The sequence below is a fragment of the Entelurus aequoreus genome, linkage group LG05 (genome assembly GCF_033978785.1).
Source record: "Entelurus aequoreus isolate RoL-2023_Sb linkage group LG05, RoL_Eaeq_v1.1, whole genome shotgun sequence".
Classification (NCBI taxonomy): domain Eukaryota; kingdom Metazoa; phylum Chordata; class Actinopteri; order Syngnathiformes; family Syngnathidae; genus Entelurus; species Entelurus aequoreus.
The window spans coordinates 41,655,020-41,674,497 of NC_084735.1; the positions used below are offsets into that span (position 1 = coordinate 41,655,020).

A 19,478-nucleotide genomic window follows, 5' to 3' on the forward strand; every position below is an offset into this window, starting at 1 on the left:
ATGCAAATAATATATTAATATAATGCATGCCAATACAGTTTCTGAATGGCTTTTTTGTCTGAAATTTTAATGAATTGATTGATTTCCTCATTGTGGAAATACTACATCAACATTATACAGGCCAATGGAATTATTTACATATTTTTAATTATTTATTTTTTTGATTGTGCAAATATTACATTGTACATTTTAAAGAGGCTAAAACATGTTCTCAGTTATTCGTCTAAATTGTTAATTAACTGGTAAATGTAGTGATTATACAAATACTGTATCAATAATGTATGGGCCAATACTTTTTTGTCATTATTTTTGTATTAAGTGTTAATAGATACATTTCTAGATTATGTACAACTATACAAAGGCAGAAAAAAACAATTCTTAATGATTTTTTGGTCTAAAAGTTTGAATGTTTGATACATTTCCTAATTACCCAAATATATGGATATTATATAGATATACAACTTCTTCTCAATTATCTTTTTTGCGTAAAATAATAATCGATAATCGTCTTGGATATGCATATACTATAACAATATTACATGCTCCACCACACTATTAGTCTAAAATGTTATAGTAATAATACAATACTAAGAAATATTACACTGTATTATAGCAGTAGTGATTTTATTAAAGCATAGTAATATTTACCTTTATCGTCACTATTGCTATCAACTCAAATGTAGCAATACATACAGTCGTGGTCAAAAGTTTACATACACTTGTAAAGAACATAATGTCATGGCTGTCATCTGACCACAGAACTTTCCTCCAGAAGGTCTTATCATTGTCCATGAAATGTCAGATGAAACAAAAATTGAGCTGTTTGACCACAATACCCAGCAATATGTTTGGGAGAGAAAAGGTGAGGCCTTTAATCCCAGGAACACCATCCTACTGTCAAGCATGGTGGTAGTAGTATTATGCTCTGGGCCTGTTTTGCTGCCAATGGAACTGGTGCTTCAAATGGGACAATGAAAAAGGAGGATTACCTCCAAATTCTTCAGGACAACCTAAAATCATCAGCCCAGAGGTTGGGTCTTGGGCGCAGTTGTTTGTTCCAACAGGACAATGACCACAAACACACGTCAAAAGTGGTAAAAGAATGGCTAAATCAGGCTGGAATTAAGGTTTGAGAATGGCCTTCCCAAAGTCCTGACTTAAACGTGTAGACAATGCTGAAGAAACAAGTCCATGTCAGAAAACCAACAAATTTAGCTGAACTGCACCAATTTTGTCAAGAGGAGTGGTCAAAAATTCAACCAGAAGCTTGTGGATGGCTACCAAAAGTGCCTTATTGCAGTGAAACTTGCCAGGGGGTATGTAACCAAATATTAACATTGCTGTATGTATACTTTTGACCCAGCAGATTTGGTCACATTTTCAGTAGACCCATAATAACTTCATAAAAGAACCAAACTTCATGAATGTTTTTTGTGACCAACAAGTATGTGCTCTTATCACTCTATCACAAAAAAATAAAAGTTGTAGAAATTATTGGAAACTCAACACAGCCATGACATGTTCTTTACAAGTGTATGTAAACTTTTGACCACGACTGTACATTAGATAAATAGGTACATTATAAGAGCAAGGACAAAAAAAACAAAAGATATATATATATACATATAATAAATATACCATGTTAAGATAATGATAATAATAAATCACACTTAGTGGGGTTTTCAGTGTTGTGGATGTATATGCTTGTAAGTCTGTACACATGTATGTATGAATATGTGTTTACTGAAACATGTATTTATGCATATGCATGTAATAACGTATGTAAAGTAGGGATGTCCGATAATGGCTTTTTGCCGATATCCGATATTCCGATATTGTCCAACTCTTTAATTACCGATACCGATATCAACCGATACCGATATCAACCGATATATGCAGTTGTGGAATTAACACATTATTATGCTTAATTTGGACAACCATGTATGGTGAAGATAAGGTACTTTAAAAAAAAAAAAAATAATAATAATAAGATAACTAAATTAAAAACATTTTCTTGAATAAAAAAGAAAGTAAAACAATATAAAAACAGTTACATAGAAACTAGTAATTAATGAAAATGAGTCAAATGAACTGTTAAAGGTTAGTACTATTAGTGGACCAGCAGCACGCACAATCATGTGTGCTTATAGACTGTATCCCTTGCAGACTGTATTGATATATATTGATATATAATGTAGGAACCAGAATATTGATAACAGAAAGAAATGGGGGGAGGGAGGTTTTTTGGGTTGGTGCACTAATTGTAAGTGTATCTTGTGTTTTTTATGTTGATTTAATAAAAAAAAAAAACAGATACAGATAATAAAAAAAACGATACCGATAATTTCCGATATTACATTTTAACGCATTTATCGGCCGATAATATCGGCAGGCCGATATTATCGGACATCCCTAATGTAAAGTATTTGTTTTTTGTCACCTACTGCAGGGCGTGTAGGAGGCGGTCTCTGTGCAGTGCGGCTGCAAAATAAACTATGGCGGTGCCACCAAAGAAAGTTGTAAGTGCTAGCATGGTAACACTTTAGTATGGGGAACACATATTCATGTGTGCTTATAGACTAATAATAATAATTATTTTTATTATTAAGTTGCTTATAATAATAATAATAAGCAACCGTAAGATTAGTTGCTTATTAACATGCAAATTAGTAACATATTGGCTCTTAATTAGTCATTATTAAGTACTTATTAATGCCTTATTCTGCATGGCCTTATTATACAACCAGTAAGCCACTAACTAAGAGTATTCCCTCAATAACCTCAGATTTATTGCTTATTATTATAGAGGTTTATTTGAAATAGGGACAGATACAAAAACATAGACATCTGAAACAGTTATCCGATGCATGCATCACAGTGTTTGTAGCCAAAGCTAATTTACAACACTTGTCCCCAACAATAACAACAACAACAACAACAACAACACAGATCCAACATCATTAAAATAGGAAAATAAAAAATAGAGTGAGTTGATAATAATGATAATAGTAATAACACAGACAAAGTGCAAACTAGATAAAAGCCAATAATAATAATAATAACACAGACAAAGTGCAGACTAGATAAAAACCAATTAGTAAAAATGAGTAAAAACTAAACATGGGAACACGATTGTTGCTCAACTAGCCATAATTTTGTTTGTTTTTTGAAAGTGACAAGTGCAGGTATAATAATAATAATAATAATGGATTAGATTTATATAGCGCTTTTCTAGACACTCAAAGCGCTTCACAGAGAAGTGAGAACCCATCATTCATTTTTACAACTCATTCATTCATCATTCATTCTCCGGTGTGAGCGGCACCGGGGGCAAGGGTGAAGTGTCCTGCCCAAGGACACAACGGCAGCGATTTTTGGATGGTAAGAGGCGGGGAGCGAACCTGCAACCCTCAGGTTTCTGGCAAGGCCGCTCTACCCACTACGCCATGCCGCCCCCAATATACTTTTCAAAGTGTCCGGTAAAGAGTTCCATAGTTGTGGTCCTTTTATTGAAAAGGCAGTCTGGGCAAAAGATGTTCTACGGAATGGAACACAACAGTTGCCTTTTGACACTGCTCGGGTGGTAGATCTGGTACCACTTTGCAGTCTTGTAATTGCCTTGCAGAGCAATTGGGGAGCAGAGTTATGCAAGCATTTAAAAACCAGTTTGACTGTGTGTAACAAAATAAAATTGGTAAAACTTAAAATATTGTATTTGGTTAAAATTTGGCAATGATGATATCGTATACTCTTCTTGTCTAGAACTTTCAAGGTGCGGTTATAAAGACACTCAATGGTCTTGATTGATGACTGGTGTGCCTGGGACCATGTGGTTAAGCCATAAGATATGTGTGACAGAATCATTGCATTCATAAAAGTAAAAGCACAGCTAAGAGTTAAGCAGTGTCTTATAATCTTAAAACAGCCTAGGTTTGCCTTCAGGGTTTTACACATCTTCTTAATGTGACTTTTAAAATTCAGCTGATAGTCTATGATTATGCCCAAATATTTGACTTCAGGTACTTGTTCAATGACCTCCTCATTAATTTTTATATTCAGGTTTGTTTGAGGTAGCTTTTTTATGGAGAAGCAGACAGAGTTAGTCTTTTTAGTGTTTAGGGTTAAACAGGATGACTCCAGCCAAGATGCTATTTTGTCTAATTGAGCATTTAACTTCTCAGCAACTAGAGTACAGGTCTTACCTGATGTATATACCACTGTGTCATCCGCATACATCTGTAAATCTATATCTGTGCATACATCTGGTAGGTCATTGATGTATAGACTGAATAGTATAGGTCCCAAGACACTACCCTGAGGTATCCCTGTTTCTATTTTGCGGAAGGAAGATCTCACATTATTAGTAACTCTAACCCTAACCCCAACCCAGAGGTGTCCAAACATTTTCCTGCGAGGGCCACATAGAGAAAAATTGAAGGTTATGAGGGCCACTTTATTACATTGTGTATATATATGATAAGTACTCAAACCAAAACAATGTAGGTGAACATATGCTAACATTTGAAAAACACTTCTGCATCTTAACTTTGTGTTATAGATAACAAAGCAATAACATCATTCATGATTATTTTAAGAGTTATTTTATTTGTATTTATGTTAACTGTGCTCTAAAGTAAGTTTGTATTTACTAATATTGCTATTATACCGTCAACTGAAACGCTTTTGAGGGATTTAGTACACTCAAAAACATATGTCTCACAAGAAATGTGTGCACTTTTTCATCATGACAGGACACACAGAAATCATCAACGACCTTATACAGTAAGACGCTGAGGTTGTCGGACATTTTGGTTTTCAGGTCCCACTTTTGGGGGATTTGGTCCCGTTGAATTTTTCATAGTTTTTTGTTCTAATTTGGGACCTGTTTAGTTTGTCTATAGAATGTGTCACGGGACAATAAAAATTGAGCTGCGGGTCGCACTTTGGACACCCCTGCCCTAACCCTTTTATGTTCCCCTAGTGTCCAAATAACTCTAACTTTTACTTTAATAAGCAACTAATTAATGGTGAATATGTTCCCCATACTAAAGTGTTACCGCTAGCACTTTAATAATAATACAAAAAAAAAGTTAGAAACGGTATTGGAATTCATGAAAGAACTTGGTAGCCAAGTACCAAAGGGGCACATCTGCTTGCCTATGATATGTGTTTTGTATTGATATTGTATCATGTAGTATTTTTTATAGGATATATTTAGGTTTCATTACGGTTTTTGTCAGACCTTTTAGAACAGAAAGCAAAACTTTGTACTCGTAATACTTATTAGTAGCAATATGTCAGCTTTTTTCTATTTTTCCAAGCTGTAGGACACTAATGGCTCCAAGTCCCCACTTTGTCACACCGCCGTTGTGTTTGGTGATGGAAAGTTTCAATTGAAATTCAGCTGAACATTCAAATCAAAGCCAATATGTTTGTTTTGTTTTTACAAAGTTGTCAACTCCGGTCATTTTAAACCACTTCGGCTGTTGTTCATTCCAAAAACTTATCAGTGAGAGTGTAAAAAGTGTAAAAATGATGTGCCTGAGGCAGCGCACCGTGACTACTCTAATCTCTCCAAATAAACACTCCTTCCTCCCCCCTGGATTCACATCTGGGTTCGGGTGTTATCACAGAAAGCCTTCACTGCCCAGACACCAGCCTATGTTCAGAACACACACACACACACACACACACACACACACACACACACACACACACACACACACACACACACACACACACACACACACACACACACACACACACACACACACACACACACACACACACACACACACACACACACACACACAGAGTCATATCTCAAGCTGCAGTCAGACTGAGGAAACCAAATGTGAGGGAAGGAAGCGTAGAAGCCAGTAAGAAAGCAGAATTCGCCTCAAGTGGGCACAATTCTGAGCGAGGGAAGTCTTGATGCATGTAAGACGTTGAATATACTAGATGATTCCCTCCAGCGAGGAGAAGAAACTTCAGTAGGCACCTCTTGGACTTTTTACAGAAGAAGGAAATTCTTCACATCTTCTTCATCCTCAGGAATTTTGAGGGTCCCAACAGTTGCTGCAGCATCAAAACTGCAGGAGGACGCTCATCTTTTCTTCCCCGGTGAGTAAAAACAAACACATTTTTACACTGAAAAGTGTGAGGATCCTTAGTATGTAAAGCAAAAAAACATGTTGTTTTTTTTTGTTTTTTTTAAAGCAATCCATTCAAATTCAGAGTCATGAAAAAAAATAACTAACTTTGATGGTCACATGGCATCTTGTTACATGGTAACATGATTTTTTTCCCCAGGGCTCGCTAATAAACAAGGCATGGAAATACGAGCTCATGCGTATTAAAGTAGCGCAACAAAACAAAAATTAGTAATCACAGCCTGAACATTGTTCCAAGCCATCGTTGATTAGAGGAATTTTTCATCTCCTGCGTGGCTTCATTGTTCTCGGTTATCCTGCAGCGTGGAGGTGGGGTCAGTACACACCATTTCCTTGCACTTAAAGCAGGATTGATTTTCCACTCTTTTACCACACTACAGTCTTCATCTTATTCTTTTTTTATTTTGAAGAAAAGTCTTTGTGTCCCCACATTGCTAACCAGTGTAGTAATACTGTAATGATAGATGTAAACATTCTACAGCAAGATAAGAGCACAGCATGTTGGTGGAATGTGACTGCGAGGCCCCCCTCGGAAGCGCCAACCCCCCAAATCTCGAAAGATTATATCTGTTGTTTTATATTTTAAACATATTTTTAGGCCTGTGTGAAGATGGCCACCTCACCTTGTCAAAGTCTCCCAAACCAATCCCATTTGTTTGTGCTGCAAAACAAATTGGCCTAACTATTGTAGTGTTTAAGTCAGGGGCCCCCAAACTACGGCCCCAAATTCGCCCCACCAGCGTCCAAAATCCGGCCCGAGGGAAGTCTCAAGTTTTTTTAAAATGTGTCCGACCGCTTCTATGTTAGCTACCTCTCTTTGTTTACAATGTCTATTTTCTGCTGGATCTACTCTCTATTTTATGCTGCCCTTTTGTGTGTGTGCTGCAGCCGTTACATATACTGCAATACTGTACATCAGGGGTGTCTAATTCATTTGAGCTCAGGGGCCGCAAGGAGGGAAATCTGCGCACACACGGGCCGGACTAATCATGGCATTGAAACTACAAAATAAAGACAACTTCAGATGGTTTTCTTTGTGTTACTTTGGTCAAAAATAGAGCAAACACATTGTGAAAATATTACAATAAAAGTATAGAAAAAAATACCCGGCAGCGGTAAAGTTTAGATCAGAGGTCCCCAAACTACAGCCCGCGGGCCGAATATAGCCCGCCAGCGTCCAAAATCTTAAAATGTGTTCTTTCTAATCAATTTTTTACCGCTTGTTACTCTCTGGGTCTCCGAGCTGCTCAAGCAAATCATATTGTCTAAAAATGTATTTTCCCATCGATAACATGACATCATTGGGCTCGCGCCGCAGTGTGCGTATATGATACACACACACACACACACACACAACACACACACACACACACACACACACACACATATATATATATATATATATATATATATATATATATATATATATATATATATATATATATATACAAACCCCGTTTCAATATGAGTTGGGAAATTGTGTTAGATGTAAATATAAACGGAATACAATGATTTGCAAATCATTTTCAACCCATATTCAGTTGAATATGCTACAAAGACAACATATTTGATGTTCAAACTGATAAACATGTTTTTTTTTTGCAAATAATCATTAACTTTAGAATTTCATGCCAACAACACGTGACACAGAAGTTGGGAAAGGTGGCAATAAATACTGATAAAGTTGAGGAATGCTCATCAAACACTTATTTGGAACATCCCACAGGTGAACAGGCAAATTGGGAACAGGTGGGTGCCATGGTTGGGCATAAAAGTAGATTCCATGAAATGCTCAGTCATTCACAAACAAGGATGGGGTGAGGGTCACCACTTTGTTAACAAATGCATGAGCAAATTGTTGAACAGTTTAAGAAAAACCTTTCTCAACCAGCTATTGCAAGGAATTTAGGGATTTCACCATCTACGGTCCGTAATATCATCAAAGGGTTCAGAGAATCTGGAGAAATCACTGCACGTAAGCAGCTAAGCCTGTGACCTTCAATCCCTCAGGCTGTACTGCATCAACAAGCGATGTCAGTGTGTAAAGGATATCACCACATGGGCTCAGGAACACTTCAGAAACCCACTGTAAGTAACTACAGTTGGTCGCTACATCTGTAAGTGCAAGTTAAAACTCTCCTATGCAAGGCGAAAACCGTTTATCAACAACACCCAGAAACGCAGTCGGCTTCGCTGGGTCTGAGCTCATCTAAGATGGACTGATACAAAGTGGAAAAGTGTTCTGTGGTCTGACGAGTCCACATTTCAAATTGTTTTTGGAAACTGTGGACGTCGTGTCCTCCGGACCAAAGAGGAAAAGAACCATCCGGATTGTTATAGGCGCAAAGTTGAAAAGCCAGCATCTGTGATGGTATGGGGATGTATTAGTGCCCAAGACATGGGTAACTTACACATCTGTGAAGGCGCCATTAATGCTGAAAGGTACATACAGGTTTTGGAGCAACATATGTTGCCATCCAAACAACGTTACCATGGACGCCCCTGCTTATTTCAGCAAGACAATGCCAAGCCACGTGTTACATCAATGTGGCTTCATAGTAAAAGAGTGCGGGTACTAGACTGGCCTGCCTGTAGTCCAGACTTGTCTCCCATTGAAAATGTGTGGCGCATTATGAAGCCTAAAATACCACAACGGAGACCCCCGGACTGTTGAACAACTTAAAGGCCTACTGAAATGAATTGTTTTTATTTAAACGGGGATAGCAGATCTATTCTATGTGTCATACTTGATCATTTCGCGATATTGCCATATTTTTGCTGAAAGGATTTAGTATAGAACAACGACGATAAAGATTGCAACTTTTGGTATCTGATAAAAAAAAGGCTTGCCCCTACCGGAAGTAGCGTGACGTAGTCAGTTGAACATATACGCAAAGTTCCCTATTGTTTACAATGATGGCCGCATGAAGTGAGAGAGATTCGGACCGAGAAAGCGACAATTTCCCCATTAATTTGAGCGAGGATGAAAGATTTGTGGATGAGTAAAGTGCAAGTGAAGGACTAGTGGGGAGTTGAAGCTATTCAGATAGGGAAGATGCTGTGAGAGCCGGGGGTGACCTGATATTCAGCTGGGAATGACTACAACAGTAAATAAACACAAGACATATATATACTCTATTAGCCACAACACAACCAGGTTTATATTTAATATGCCACAAATTAATCCTGCATAAAAACACCTACGTGTTTGTTATGCTAGCTCCTTGCTCCTCTGCTAGCTCCTAGCTCCATAGAACACGCCAATACAATTCAAACACCTGATCAACACACACAATCACTCAGCCCAAAAGACCGTTCACCTAACCCAAGGTTCATAAAGCTCATATATTTTTAAAAAGTTACGTACGTGACGCGCACGTACGGTCAAGCTATCAAATGTTTAGCAGCCAAGGCTGCATACTCACGGTACCTGGTATTCAGCTGGGGATGACTAAAACAGTAAATAAACACAAGACATATATTTACTCTATTAGCCACAACACAACCGGGCTTATATTTAATATGACACAAATTAATCCTGCATAAAAACACCTACGTCTTTGTTATGCTAACTCCTAGCTCCTATGCTAGCTCCTAGCTCCATAGAACACGCCAATACAATTCAAACACCTGATCAACACACACAATCACTCAGCCCAAAAGACCGTTCACCTAACCCAAGGTTCATAAAGCTTATATATTTAAAAAAAGTTACGTACATACGCAAAAAAAAGTTGCGCACATACGGTCAAGCGATCAAATGTTTAGAAGCCAAAGCTGCATACTCACAGTAGCACGTCTGCGTCTTTGTCATCCAAATCAAAGTAATCCTGGTAAGAGTCTGTGTTGTCCCAGTTCTCTACAGGCGTCTGTGTATCGAAGTCAAAAGTCCTCCTGGTTAGAGTCTCTGTTATCCGAGTTCTTCCATCTTGACTGCATCTTTCGGGAATGTAAACAAAGAAGCGCCGGCTGTGTACTGTTGTTGCTGACTACGTTCGAAAAATACGTCCATTTCGCACCGACAACTTTCTTCTTTGCTTGCTCAGCTTCTTTCTCCATAATGCAATGAACATGATTGCAACAGATTCACGAACACAGATGTCCAGAATACTGTGGAATTATGAAATGAAAACAGAGCTTTTTCGTATTGGCTTCAATGTGGAAGGCATACCCGTGTTCCCCGGGCTACGTCACGCGCATACATCATCCTCAGAGGCGTTTCGAACCGGAAGTTTAGCGGCAAATTTAAAATGTCACTTTATAAGTTAACCCGGCCGTATTGGCATGTGTTATAATGTTAAGATTTCATCATTGATATATAAACTATCAGACTGCGTGGTCGGTAGTAGTGGGTTTCAGTAGGCCTTTAAGCTGTACATCAAGCAAGAATGGGAAAGAATTCCACCTGAAAAGCTTAAAAAATGTGTCTCCTCAGTTCCCAAACGTTTACTGAGTCTTGTTAAAAGGAAAGGCCATGTAACACAGTGGTGAACATGCCTTTTCCCAACTACTTTGGCACGTGTTGCAGCCATGAAATTCTAAGTTAATTATTATTTGCAAAAAAAAATTAAAGTTTATGAGTTTGAACATCAAATATCTTGTCTTAGTAGTGCATTCAATTGAATATGGGTTGAAAAGGATTTGCAAATCATTGTATTCTGTTTATATTTACATCTAACACAATTTCCCAACTCATATGGAAACGGGGTTTGTATATATATATATATATATATATATATATATATACAGTATATATATATATATATACACACGCACATTCACACAGCTGGCCTCTGGCCGCATATTTTTAACCCAATGCGGCCCCCGAGTCAAAAAGTTTGGGGACCCCTGGTTTAAGTTATTAACAAATTAATGAGCCCCCACCCCCACCTTGTCAAAATCTCCCAAACCAATCCCAATCATTTTTTCTCCATTTGTGTTGGTTTTGTGCTGCAAAAAAAATTGTCTAAGTATAGTTTTATGTTATTAAGGTTTTTTGGAGCTGGTTACTAATCATAATTTGTTAACACCTTAAAAACTATAACAGTTAGACTGAATAAGTTTGCTGCAGAAATGTGGCACAAACAAGTGGGGCTGGTGTGTGGGGAGATTTTGAGTAGTCGGGGGGCTGGTTATAAATAATACCACGTTCATACCATTAAAAAACAAAAACATAAAACCCTAGTAACTAAAAAACCTTAACAGCACATTGAAACTGTTGCAGCACAAACTTAACATAAACTGGTTTGGGGTGATTTGAACAAGGTGGGGGGCGTGGGGTGGGGTGGGGGGGGCAACTTCACACAGGTAAATAATAAAATGTTAATGACTAAATCATGATAATAGACCAAAATGTTTTGCAGCACCAACCTAGCACAAACGAATGGGACACGTTTGGGTCTAGTTATGATTAATAACACGTTAAGGACATGATAACATAAATAAATAAAATTAAATGTTAATAACTTAAAAACCATAACGGCACTGCAGCGCGCGACGAATTAAATGAAAAAATAATACTTAAAATTAAATGGCAATGGGCATAAAGGCAGGAGAGGAGAGGCACACGGATGCCACTTTAGGCTTATTTCTGGAATTCAACAGTGTTTCTCTGCTTCTTCTTCAAAGTGCTTGCACTCGCAACTGTCTTTGGCCCCATGGTGGTTTATTTTTCAGTTTAAAAAATAAAATTAAAATTACAGCAACTAAGTCACCACTGCATTGGATTCTTTGTTTTGCACCTCGATTGTGCTGAATGACACACGGACAAACAAACTACAGTAATCCTCATTTATTGCTGTTAATTGGTCCAGGACATGGCAGTAAATCAACTTCTGCAAAGTAAGAATCATTAATTACGAATACAATATTTTCATAAGTGGACAAAAAATAGTTTTCTACCTTCCAGATACATTTATCAACATTATGTTTAGTCACCTTTGCACTCGTTTAATCCAATATAGTAATGCTGCCTGAGGCTCAGCCAATCAGTGACCACAATACTAAACAGCGTGATCTGATTGGTTTGCTCTAATCTGGCGGCCAATACTACTGTAGTCTTGATAGTTTAGTTTATTTTGCCATTTTCATCCTTGAAAATGCTTAGTTTAGACTAGGGAAAATGTCGAAAAATACACACACAAAAAACTAAAATCTGCGAGGTGGTAAAATCGTAGTATTTGAAGCACGATGGGACGAGGGACCACTGTAGTTTAAGTCGTTCGATAATTGAGATGGTGTATAAAAACCTAAAATCAAATCCTACCAAAACCGAGGTATTGCTGCACTTTTATAGCACAAAAAGAAACGAGCGCCGTTCATTGACTAAAACAGTGGTATAAGTAGAATCACTAAAATAACCACCGTGCATAAAAGCGCAGACTAACAGTTGGGAAAAAGCCAGACAATAAAAAGAAGCCTCATGTATCAAATGTTGTAGTAAAAAACTCCACAGCTGTAAGGCCCGAAACACCAAAGTGTTGCTTTATGGGGGTCTAAAGTGATGTGGCCCAGGGGTCTTTTTCAGTACATACCTAGATTTTATGTTTACAACAATTCAACTCATTCCACATAATTGTTTTAAGCATCTTTAAAACATACCAAAGCGATCCCCGCATCTTTCAATTTGCATCCTCTGAGTCTAAGTTACTGTATGTTTGACTTTTCAGGCATATTGGTTGAAATTGTACAACTTTTTGACCTTTTGAGTTCCACTGTATCATGCCTATATGTATTTATGATCAATTATTTGTTACTCTCCTGCAGTTCTCCACCAGAAACATGAGTCTCTCACGCAATGGAACATTGGAGAAGACGTCGGAGCAGCCCCCCTCTGAGCCTACCTCCCCCTCCAGAGGGGGCGGCGGAGTGGTGCCCCCTCCGTACTCCATGGGTGGCAGTGAGGTCGCTGACTCCCCCCTGGAGCTGAGGGGCTCCCTGGACTGCTGGGCCTGCTCCGTCTTGGTCACGGCTCAGAATCTGATCATCGCAGTCATCAACGGCATGTTGGCCGGCGCCGTGTTTGGCATCATCCTCACGCCTGCGCTCATCATGATCATATTTGGCTTCCTGTGTCACTCCACGGTCTGTACATCACTTTTTACTCCTAGTCCATTTAGTCCATTTCGTTCATCTCTCAGTGACCTGATACTGTTTTTAAATATCTTCCCCAGACTTCCTGGAGATTAACAATTAATTTTGGACAGCTGTGCTTCATAGCTTTTATTTCTGTATGCAATGCATGATGGGACATTTAGGTGCAAGCATGCATGCTGATACTTTCTCAGGTCCAACTCTGGAATTTGACAAATTTGACTGGTAAAAATGTTTCTATTATATAAGGTACGAACACTTTAGTGTGATGCATTCACTGAAACTACAGGAAGTGCCAAATTAAAAAAAAAGTACAGAAACTTCAACAATGATATCCCATTTCCCATGCCGTTGTATCTTATTATATTGTTATTATATACAGTATAGCTGGTAAACTAGTGACCTGCAGTTCCTAGACAGTAATATTTGTTTTACTGTATACTGTATGTGAAACTCTGTAAGAGCAAATAAACATATTTGATGTTTGAATGGTGTTCACAATGGACAAAGCAATAATAAAAAAATATTTATATTCTAAATAACATACAGATTATAATCACAATTGTATCTTTTTTCAAAAGTCACAAATTTAAAACAAAATTGTGTTGTGTCATGTTGCATTGTGTCCCATTACATTACATTGTATTATATACATTACATTATATAGACAAAATAAGGCAAGGCCTGATATGACTTGACTTGACTTGACTTGACTTGACTTGACTTTATTTATTCATGCTTGCAGTGGAGCCAAGGCCCCACTGAAAAAACAGCTGAACTTTACAATGAATATTAAACAAACAAAGATTAAAAATAAAAATAAATGAAAAGAACAGACAGTATTTTATATTAAAAAAAACATTTTCATTTTCAGGGCAACAGCAGCATGGAAACTATTAGCATTCTGGTATATGACTGTATTACTTATTTGATTAGATAGTATTATTATACAGTTTAATTGCAGTATGCAGGGTAGAGTTTTTAAGTCTCTTTGTCTTGGCTTTGGGCTCGGGTTCAGCCAGCTTATGTTGGTTCCTCAATGTCCTGGCAGTGCGGCTGCCTCGTGTTGGAGGTAGCAGGTCATGCAGAGGGTGTTGCTCATCATGCATATCCCTGACCAGCTTCACTGCAGCCTCCTCTCTCCTGGTCTGGAGTGATGGTAGGGGTTGTGAGATGTTTCCAGCTCTCCTCGTAATGATTTCTATTATATAATAAATAATATATATTATATAAATGGTATATATTATATAATTTATATTATATATTATATAAATGATATATATTATATAATTTATATTATATAAATGATATATATTATATAATTTATTATATCATTATATACTGTACTATATTACATAACATTATATTATCCATCCCTCCATCCATATATTAATATATAATACTTTATATTACATATTATTATTTAAAATCTAATTTTATTTGATTTCACTTTACTTTCTTTTTATTTTACTTTATTATACTAAATTCTAATATAGTATATGTAATATACTATAGTATAATGTAGTATAGAGTATGTATATTATATTACATTACATTATTTTATACTATGTTATATTTCTTATATATATTATACTATTTCAATTATATTGTTTTGTCATGAATTGTAACTACATTATAGGCAAGTTTAAAAAAGCAAAGCCAGGCCTGGTGTGGTTTATAAATATATATATATATATATATATATATATATATATATATATATATATATATATATATATATATATATATATATATATATATATATATATATATATATATATATATATATATATATATATATATATATATATACACACACACACAGTATATGGTGTTCCGCCTCTCTAATCATCGGAGCATCCTGAGCGACCCAGCCAGAGATGATCAGGGAATCCATGGGAAATCGCTGAACCTTCACTGGAACTAAGGGGCTCTCTGAACTGCTGGGCCTGTGCCGTCTTTGTCTCGGCTCAGAATCTGATCATCGCAGTCATCAACGGCATGTTGGCCGTGTCTGGCATCATCATCCCTTGTGTCTAAGTCACACACCACGGATCCCCCCTTACGGATCCACAACCACCGGTAGGCCTTTTCTGCGGCCTCCAGGATGTTTTTGGTGGCTTTTCTCGACTGTAGTCCTCTGATGCCAAGGAGTTTGAACACTTGTTGTAGGGAGTGACCCGCAAAACCTCTGCAACAAATTTCGATTGGTTCAAGGCGGGATTTCCAGCCACTGCGGTGAGCTCAGGGTATTTGGACCTCTTGCCTCTTTGGCCCTTAGGGCCTTTGAGCAACAGCTCAGGATTTTCTCCAGGGAGCTCTTGCTCTGGCACAGATTGCACTCCGGAGTGTCTTCTAGGCCCCAAGTGTGCACGTTGGCTGGGCTTGGTAAAACATCACACACAGACTGTATGAGGAACTTTGTGCACAGAGGTTCGTTGTAGAAGTCCATGAGAAGGTTGCAGATCTTCCCAGGAACGTAGTTTCTTGTCAGTGCTGTTTCTATAAATTTGTGCGAGATTGAACCGTAGGCGTTGGTTAGGTCAAGCCAGAGAGTTGCGAAGTCTGCTTTGCTTTCCTTTGCCCGCCAGACTAACTGCGCAACCCCGACTGTATGCTCCAGTCACCCAGGCACTCCAAGTACTGCCCCCTTCTGGACAGAGGTGTCTATGTAAGCGTTCTTCAATAGGAACTTGGTTAGCCATTGCGTCACAATCTTAAAGAAAAGCTATTTCAAGGCTGAGCAGCGATATTAAACGGAACTGCTCGATGTTGCTGGAGTTCTTTTCCTTTGGGATCCAAACGCCTTCAGCATGTCTCCACTGGCTAGCAACTTTCCCTCTTCGCCATATCACCTTCAAAATCTTCCACAGACGTTTGAGGAGTTGTGGACACTGCTTATAGACCTTGTAGGGTACACAACTGGGGCCAGGAACCGAACTAGATTTTGCAGCTTTGACAGCTTCCTTTTACCTCTGCAAGTATGGGCTCATCGCTGTTGAATTAAGACACTGGTTCTGGAGGTGTCACCAGTGCCTTGCAAGGGCCAAGCTCCTGATCTTTTTGCAGTTTCACTGAAGGTAGCCCTGAGATGATGGTCAATATCTTCTACTGGGCGAGTGAAGTGGCCACTTCGCTTCTGGCCCAGTAGCCTTTTGGTGAAGGTGAAGGGGTTGCAGATTAAGGCACATCGCTACCAAGCCCTTTTCTTTCCCTTTCTTTGGTGCCATTCGGCCCACCTCAACATAATGAGTTTCTTTCTTATGATGATAGTGAGTTCCAACAGAGCAGGTCTCTCTTATACCTCTTCCTCTCTCTTCTTTTCAGTTCCTGCCTCAGCTGGCTTAATTTGACTTTACGCCGATTGAGCTTTGCTGGGTTTCTTGCTCTTTGCTTCTGTTCCACTCCCAAACGTTCAGCTCCTACGCTCATAATGAGTGAGCGCATGGTTTGGAGTTTCTGGTCAGAGTCACCCTTCGAAATAAGTTCATGGCTTTTGTCCACGTCCTCATCCAGCTTGGTCCACTCCTCACTGTTGGCGACAGGCCACTTCATCTGACTGTTTTCCAATTTCCTGCTCGGTGGGGGGGATTTGTATTCCTTGGAAGTTTTGGATACTTTGGAGAGACTCCGGACCTGGCTCCTCCTCCGTCTGACCAGGTACAACAAAGACTGTTGTATCAGCTGCCATTACCAAGCGTTGCTTCACTTGTTCTTTATTAAGGAAGGTCCTCTTAGTCTGGTGGCTTTTCAGATCTCTCCAGTTCTTGCAGACCTTGCCGCATATACAGAATGCTCTCATATTTCGTTATCCATTTGCTTGAGTCATTACCAGTAATTCCGTCAGGTTAGGATGCTCATCCTCCCCCCCTCTCGGGCATCCCTGAGAGTTCTTCGTGGCAAGATTTGGGAGCTGTCTGTCAGGTGGTTGGCCTTTCCTATCCCGGTTGCCGTCTCTCCGAGCTGTCCACTTTCTCTCCAGTAGTCACCACTTTTTTCATGGTTTTCATTCAGCCTTTCCTGGAGGTCACTGGCTGAGCCAGATGTGATAGTACCCAAATACATTTCATGGTGGTACTTGGACATATATATATATATATATATATATATATATTATATTCTTCATTATATTATATTATGTTGTGCATTGTATCTCATGAAATGTAACAATATCATAACCATGACACAAAATATGTTCTCTATCATTTGCCTAGAATTTAAATTAATAACAATACTTATATCACAATAAAAATGATAAGTTATTGAAAATATATGTAAATGAGCAATGTACCAAATATAATGTTTATCATTATAACAATGTGGCAGTTGTTGCACATAATTCATGAATGAATAAATGAATGCCAGTTTTGATTAATTCCTTCTTTTTAGGCACTTACTGTACCTAAAGTTATGATTATGTGTCTCACTGCTGCAGGTGCAGCCCCATGGAACTTCAGTGTATTGCTCAGACCTGCTGGATGATGCCGGCTGTGTGGCTCTGCTGGTTGTTGGCTTTCTGCTGCTCACACCTCTGCTGGTGCTGGCGCTCGCCGCCTTCTGTCGCCTGGCTCGTCACCTTCAGCTGGGCATGTGCTTCATCCCCTACAGCCGGGCCGTCTACAAGAACCTGCCGCCCACGCGACGCAGGGAGTCAGTCTCGGGCGGCTGTTGCGGCCATCAGGGGGCTTTAGAGAGGGAGAGGAAAGGCAGCGTTTGGGTGTGAGGAGACGTGACCTTTAACCTTAGGAGAAAAGTGGATTTGAATATATGTTCGAATGTTTTTCTAGCTGAAGCTATTCTAAAAATCCGTCCGACACTTCGATCATTTTTTTTTTCTATTCACTTCTTTTGTATTTTGTAAGATAACTTTTTACTATAAAACTTTATTTGGCAGTCAAGTCTTGTTTTCTATGTACAATAAATTCAAAAGTGCCACTTTCTAAGACAGGGGTGTCAAACTAATTTTAGATTGGGGGCCACATGGAGAAAAATCTACTCCCAAGTGGGCCGGACTGGTAAAATCACGGCACGATAACTTAAAAATAAAGACAACTTCAGATTTTTTTTTTTGTTTAAAAATAGAACAAAATGTACAAATCATAATGTTGTTGGGGTTTTTTTACACTTCCATGTTGCGGTTAAAAGTATTCTATGTTTATTAGTCGTTATTTATATTTTCAGAATAAATGATGTGATAATGTTCATCAGTCAACTCATTGGTGTTAATTTTCAATTTATCAAGATAAAAATAATAATAATATCAAAATCAAATTACAGTATGTTATTTATGTAGTTTGATCATTTTCCTCGACTGATGTTCTAACATGTGGTTTATTTTGTACATATGTAGCATTGTCTACAAAGATACAAATAATTGCTCTTGCGACATCCAGTGGAAACATTTAGAACAGCTGTTTCTTTCATTCAAAAATTTCGGATTAATTCATCCCGAGGGCCGGATAAAACCTGTTCGCGGGCCTGATCCGGCCCTCGGGCCGTACATTTGACACCCCTGCTCTAAGACCTCCAGCAAATATCGGACGCACACACATTTATGCCTATTTTAATACTAGCCTAGAACAAACATTTTAGAAAACAAATGAACAAATGCCTAAACAAATTTTGATGATACAAAAAAAAGTGAATGTACCAAACTGGATTGACAGCCATGGAGGCCAAAGTGATGTTGATGATGTCCTTTAAAGTGGACAAAGGCTGACATTTTGTCCTTTTAATAAATGTTTGCTGTATTTTGGCCATTTTTTTTGTCGTGTCACTCCATTGCACATGACCTTTTCCTAAGACGTTTGTTTTCATGTTAAATGTTAATGTCCAATTCTTTCACAGGTGTACGATATACACTGGCAATTACTAGACACTATACCCCAAAGCCAAACAAAACATAATAGTTCTTAATTTTGGATTCATATTATTTTTTTTCCCTTTTTTTGCTCAAATCTCTCAATCATTTACAGCCCTGAACAAAAATACCAAACATAAAATGTTTTCTTTTTTAAACCATTAGAAGGCCTTTTTAGTATACATTTGCATAACATTAGTTATTTTACTAAATTGAACCTGTGACATCTGATTAAAAAAAAAAAAAATACATGTTAGATGATGAGAAATGTATTCGATTTAAAAAATTGAGAAAACGTCAATACCGAGAAAATGTAATCCAAATGTTTTTACACCCTTCATAAACTGAAATAA

At 38.1% G+C, this 19,478-nt stretch overlaps 1 protein-coding gene across 1 annotated transcript; it reads left to right on the forward strand.

Annotated features, from left to right (window-relative positions):
- The first annotated feature begins 5,800 nt into the window (after window positions 1-5,800).
- Window positions 5,801-19,038, forward strand: tmem88a (transmembrane protein 88 a). Its single transcript, XM_062046402.1, has 3 exons — window positions 5,801-6,123; window positions 12,939-13,256; window positions 17,701-19,038. The coding sequence occupies exons 2-3, from the start codon at window positions 12,954-12,956 to the stop codon at window positions 17,986-17,988; spliced, it is 591 nt and encodes a 196-aa protein (XP_061902386.1). The 5' UTR covers window positions 5,801-6,123; window positions 12,939-12,953; the 3' UTR covers window positions 17,989-19,038.
- Window positions 19,039-19,478: the final 440 nt, after the last annotated feature.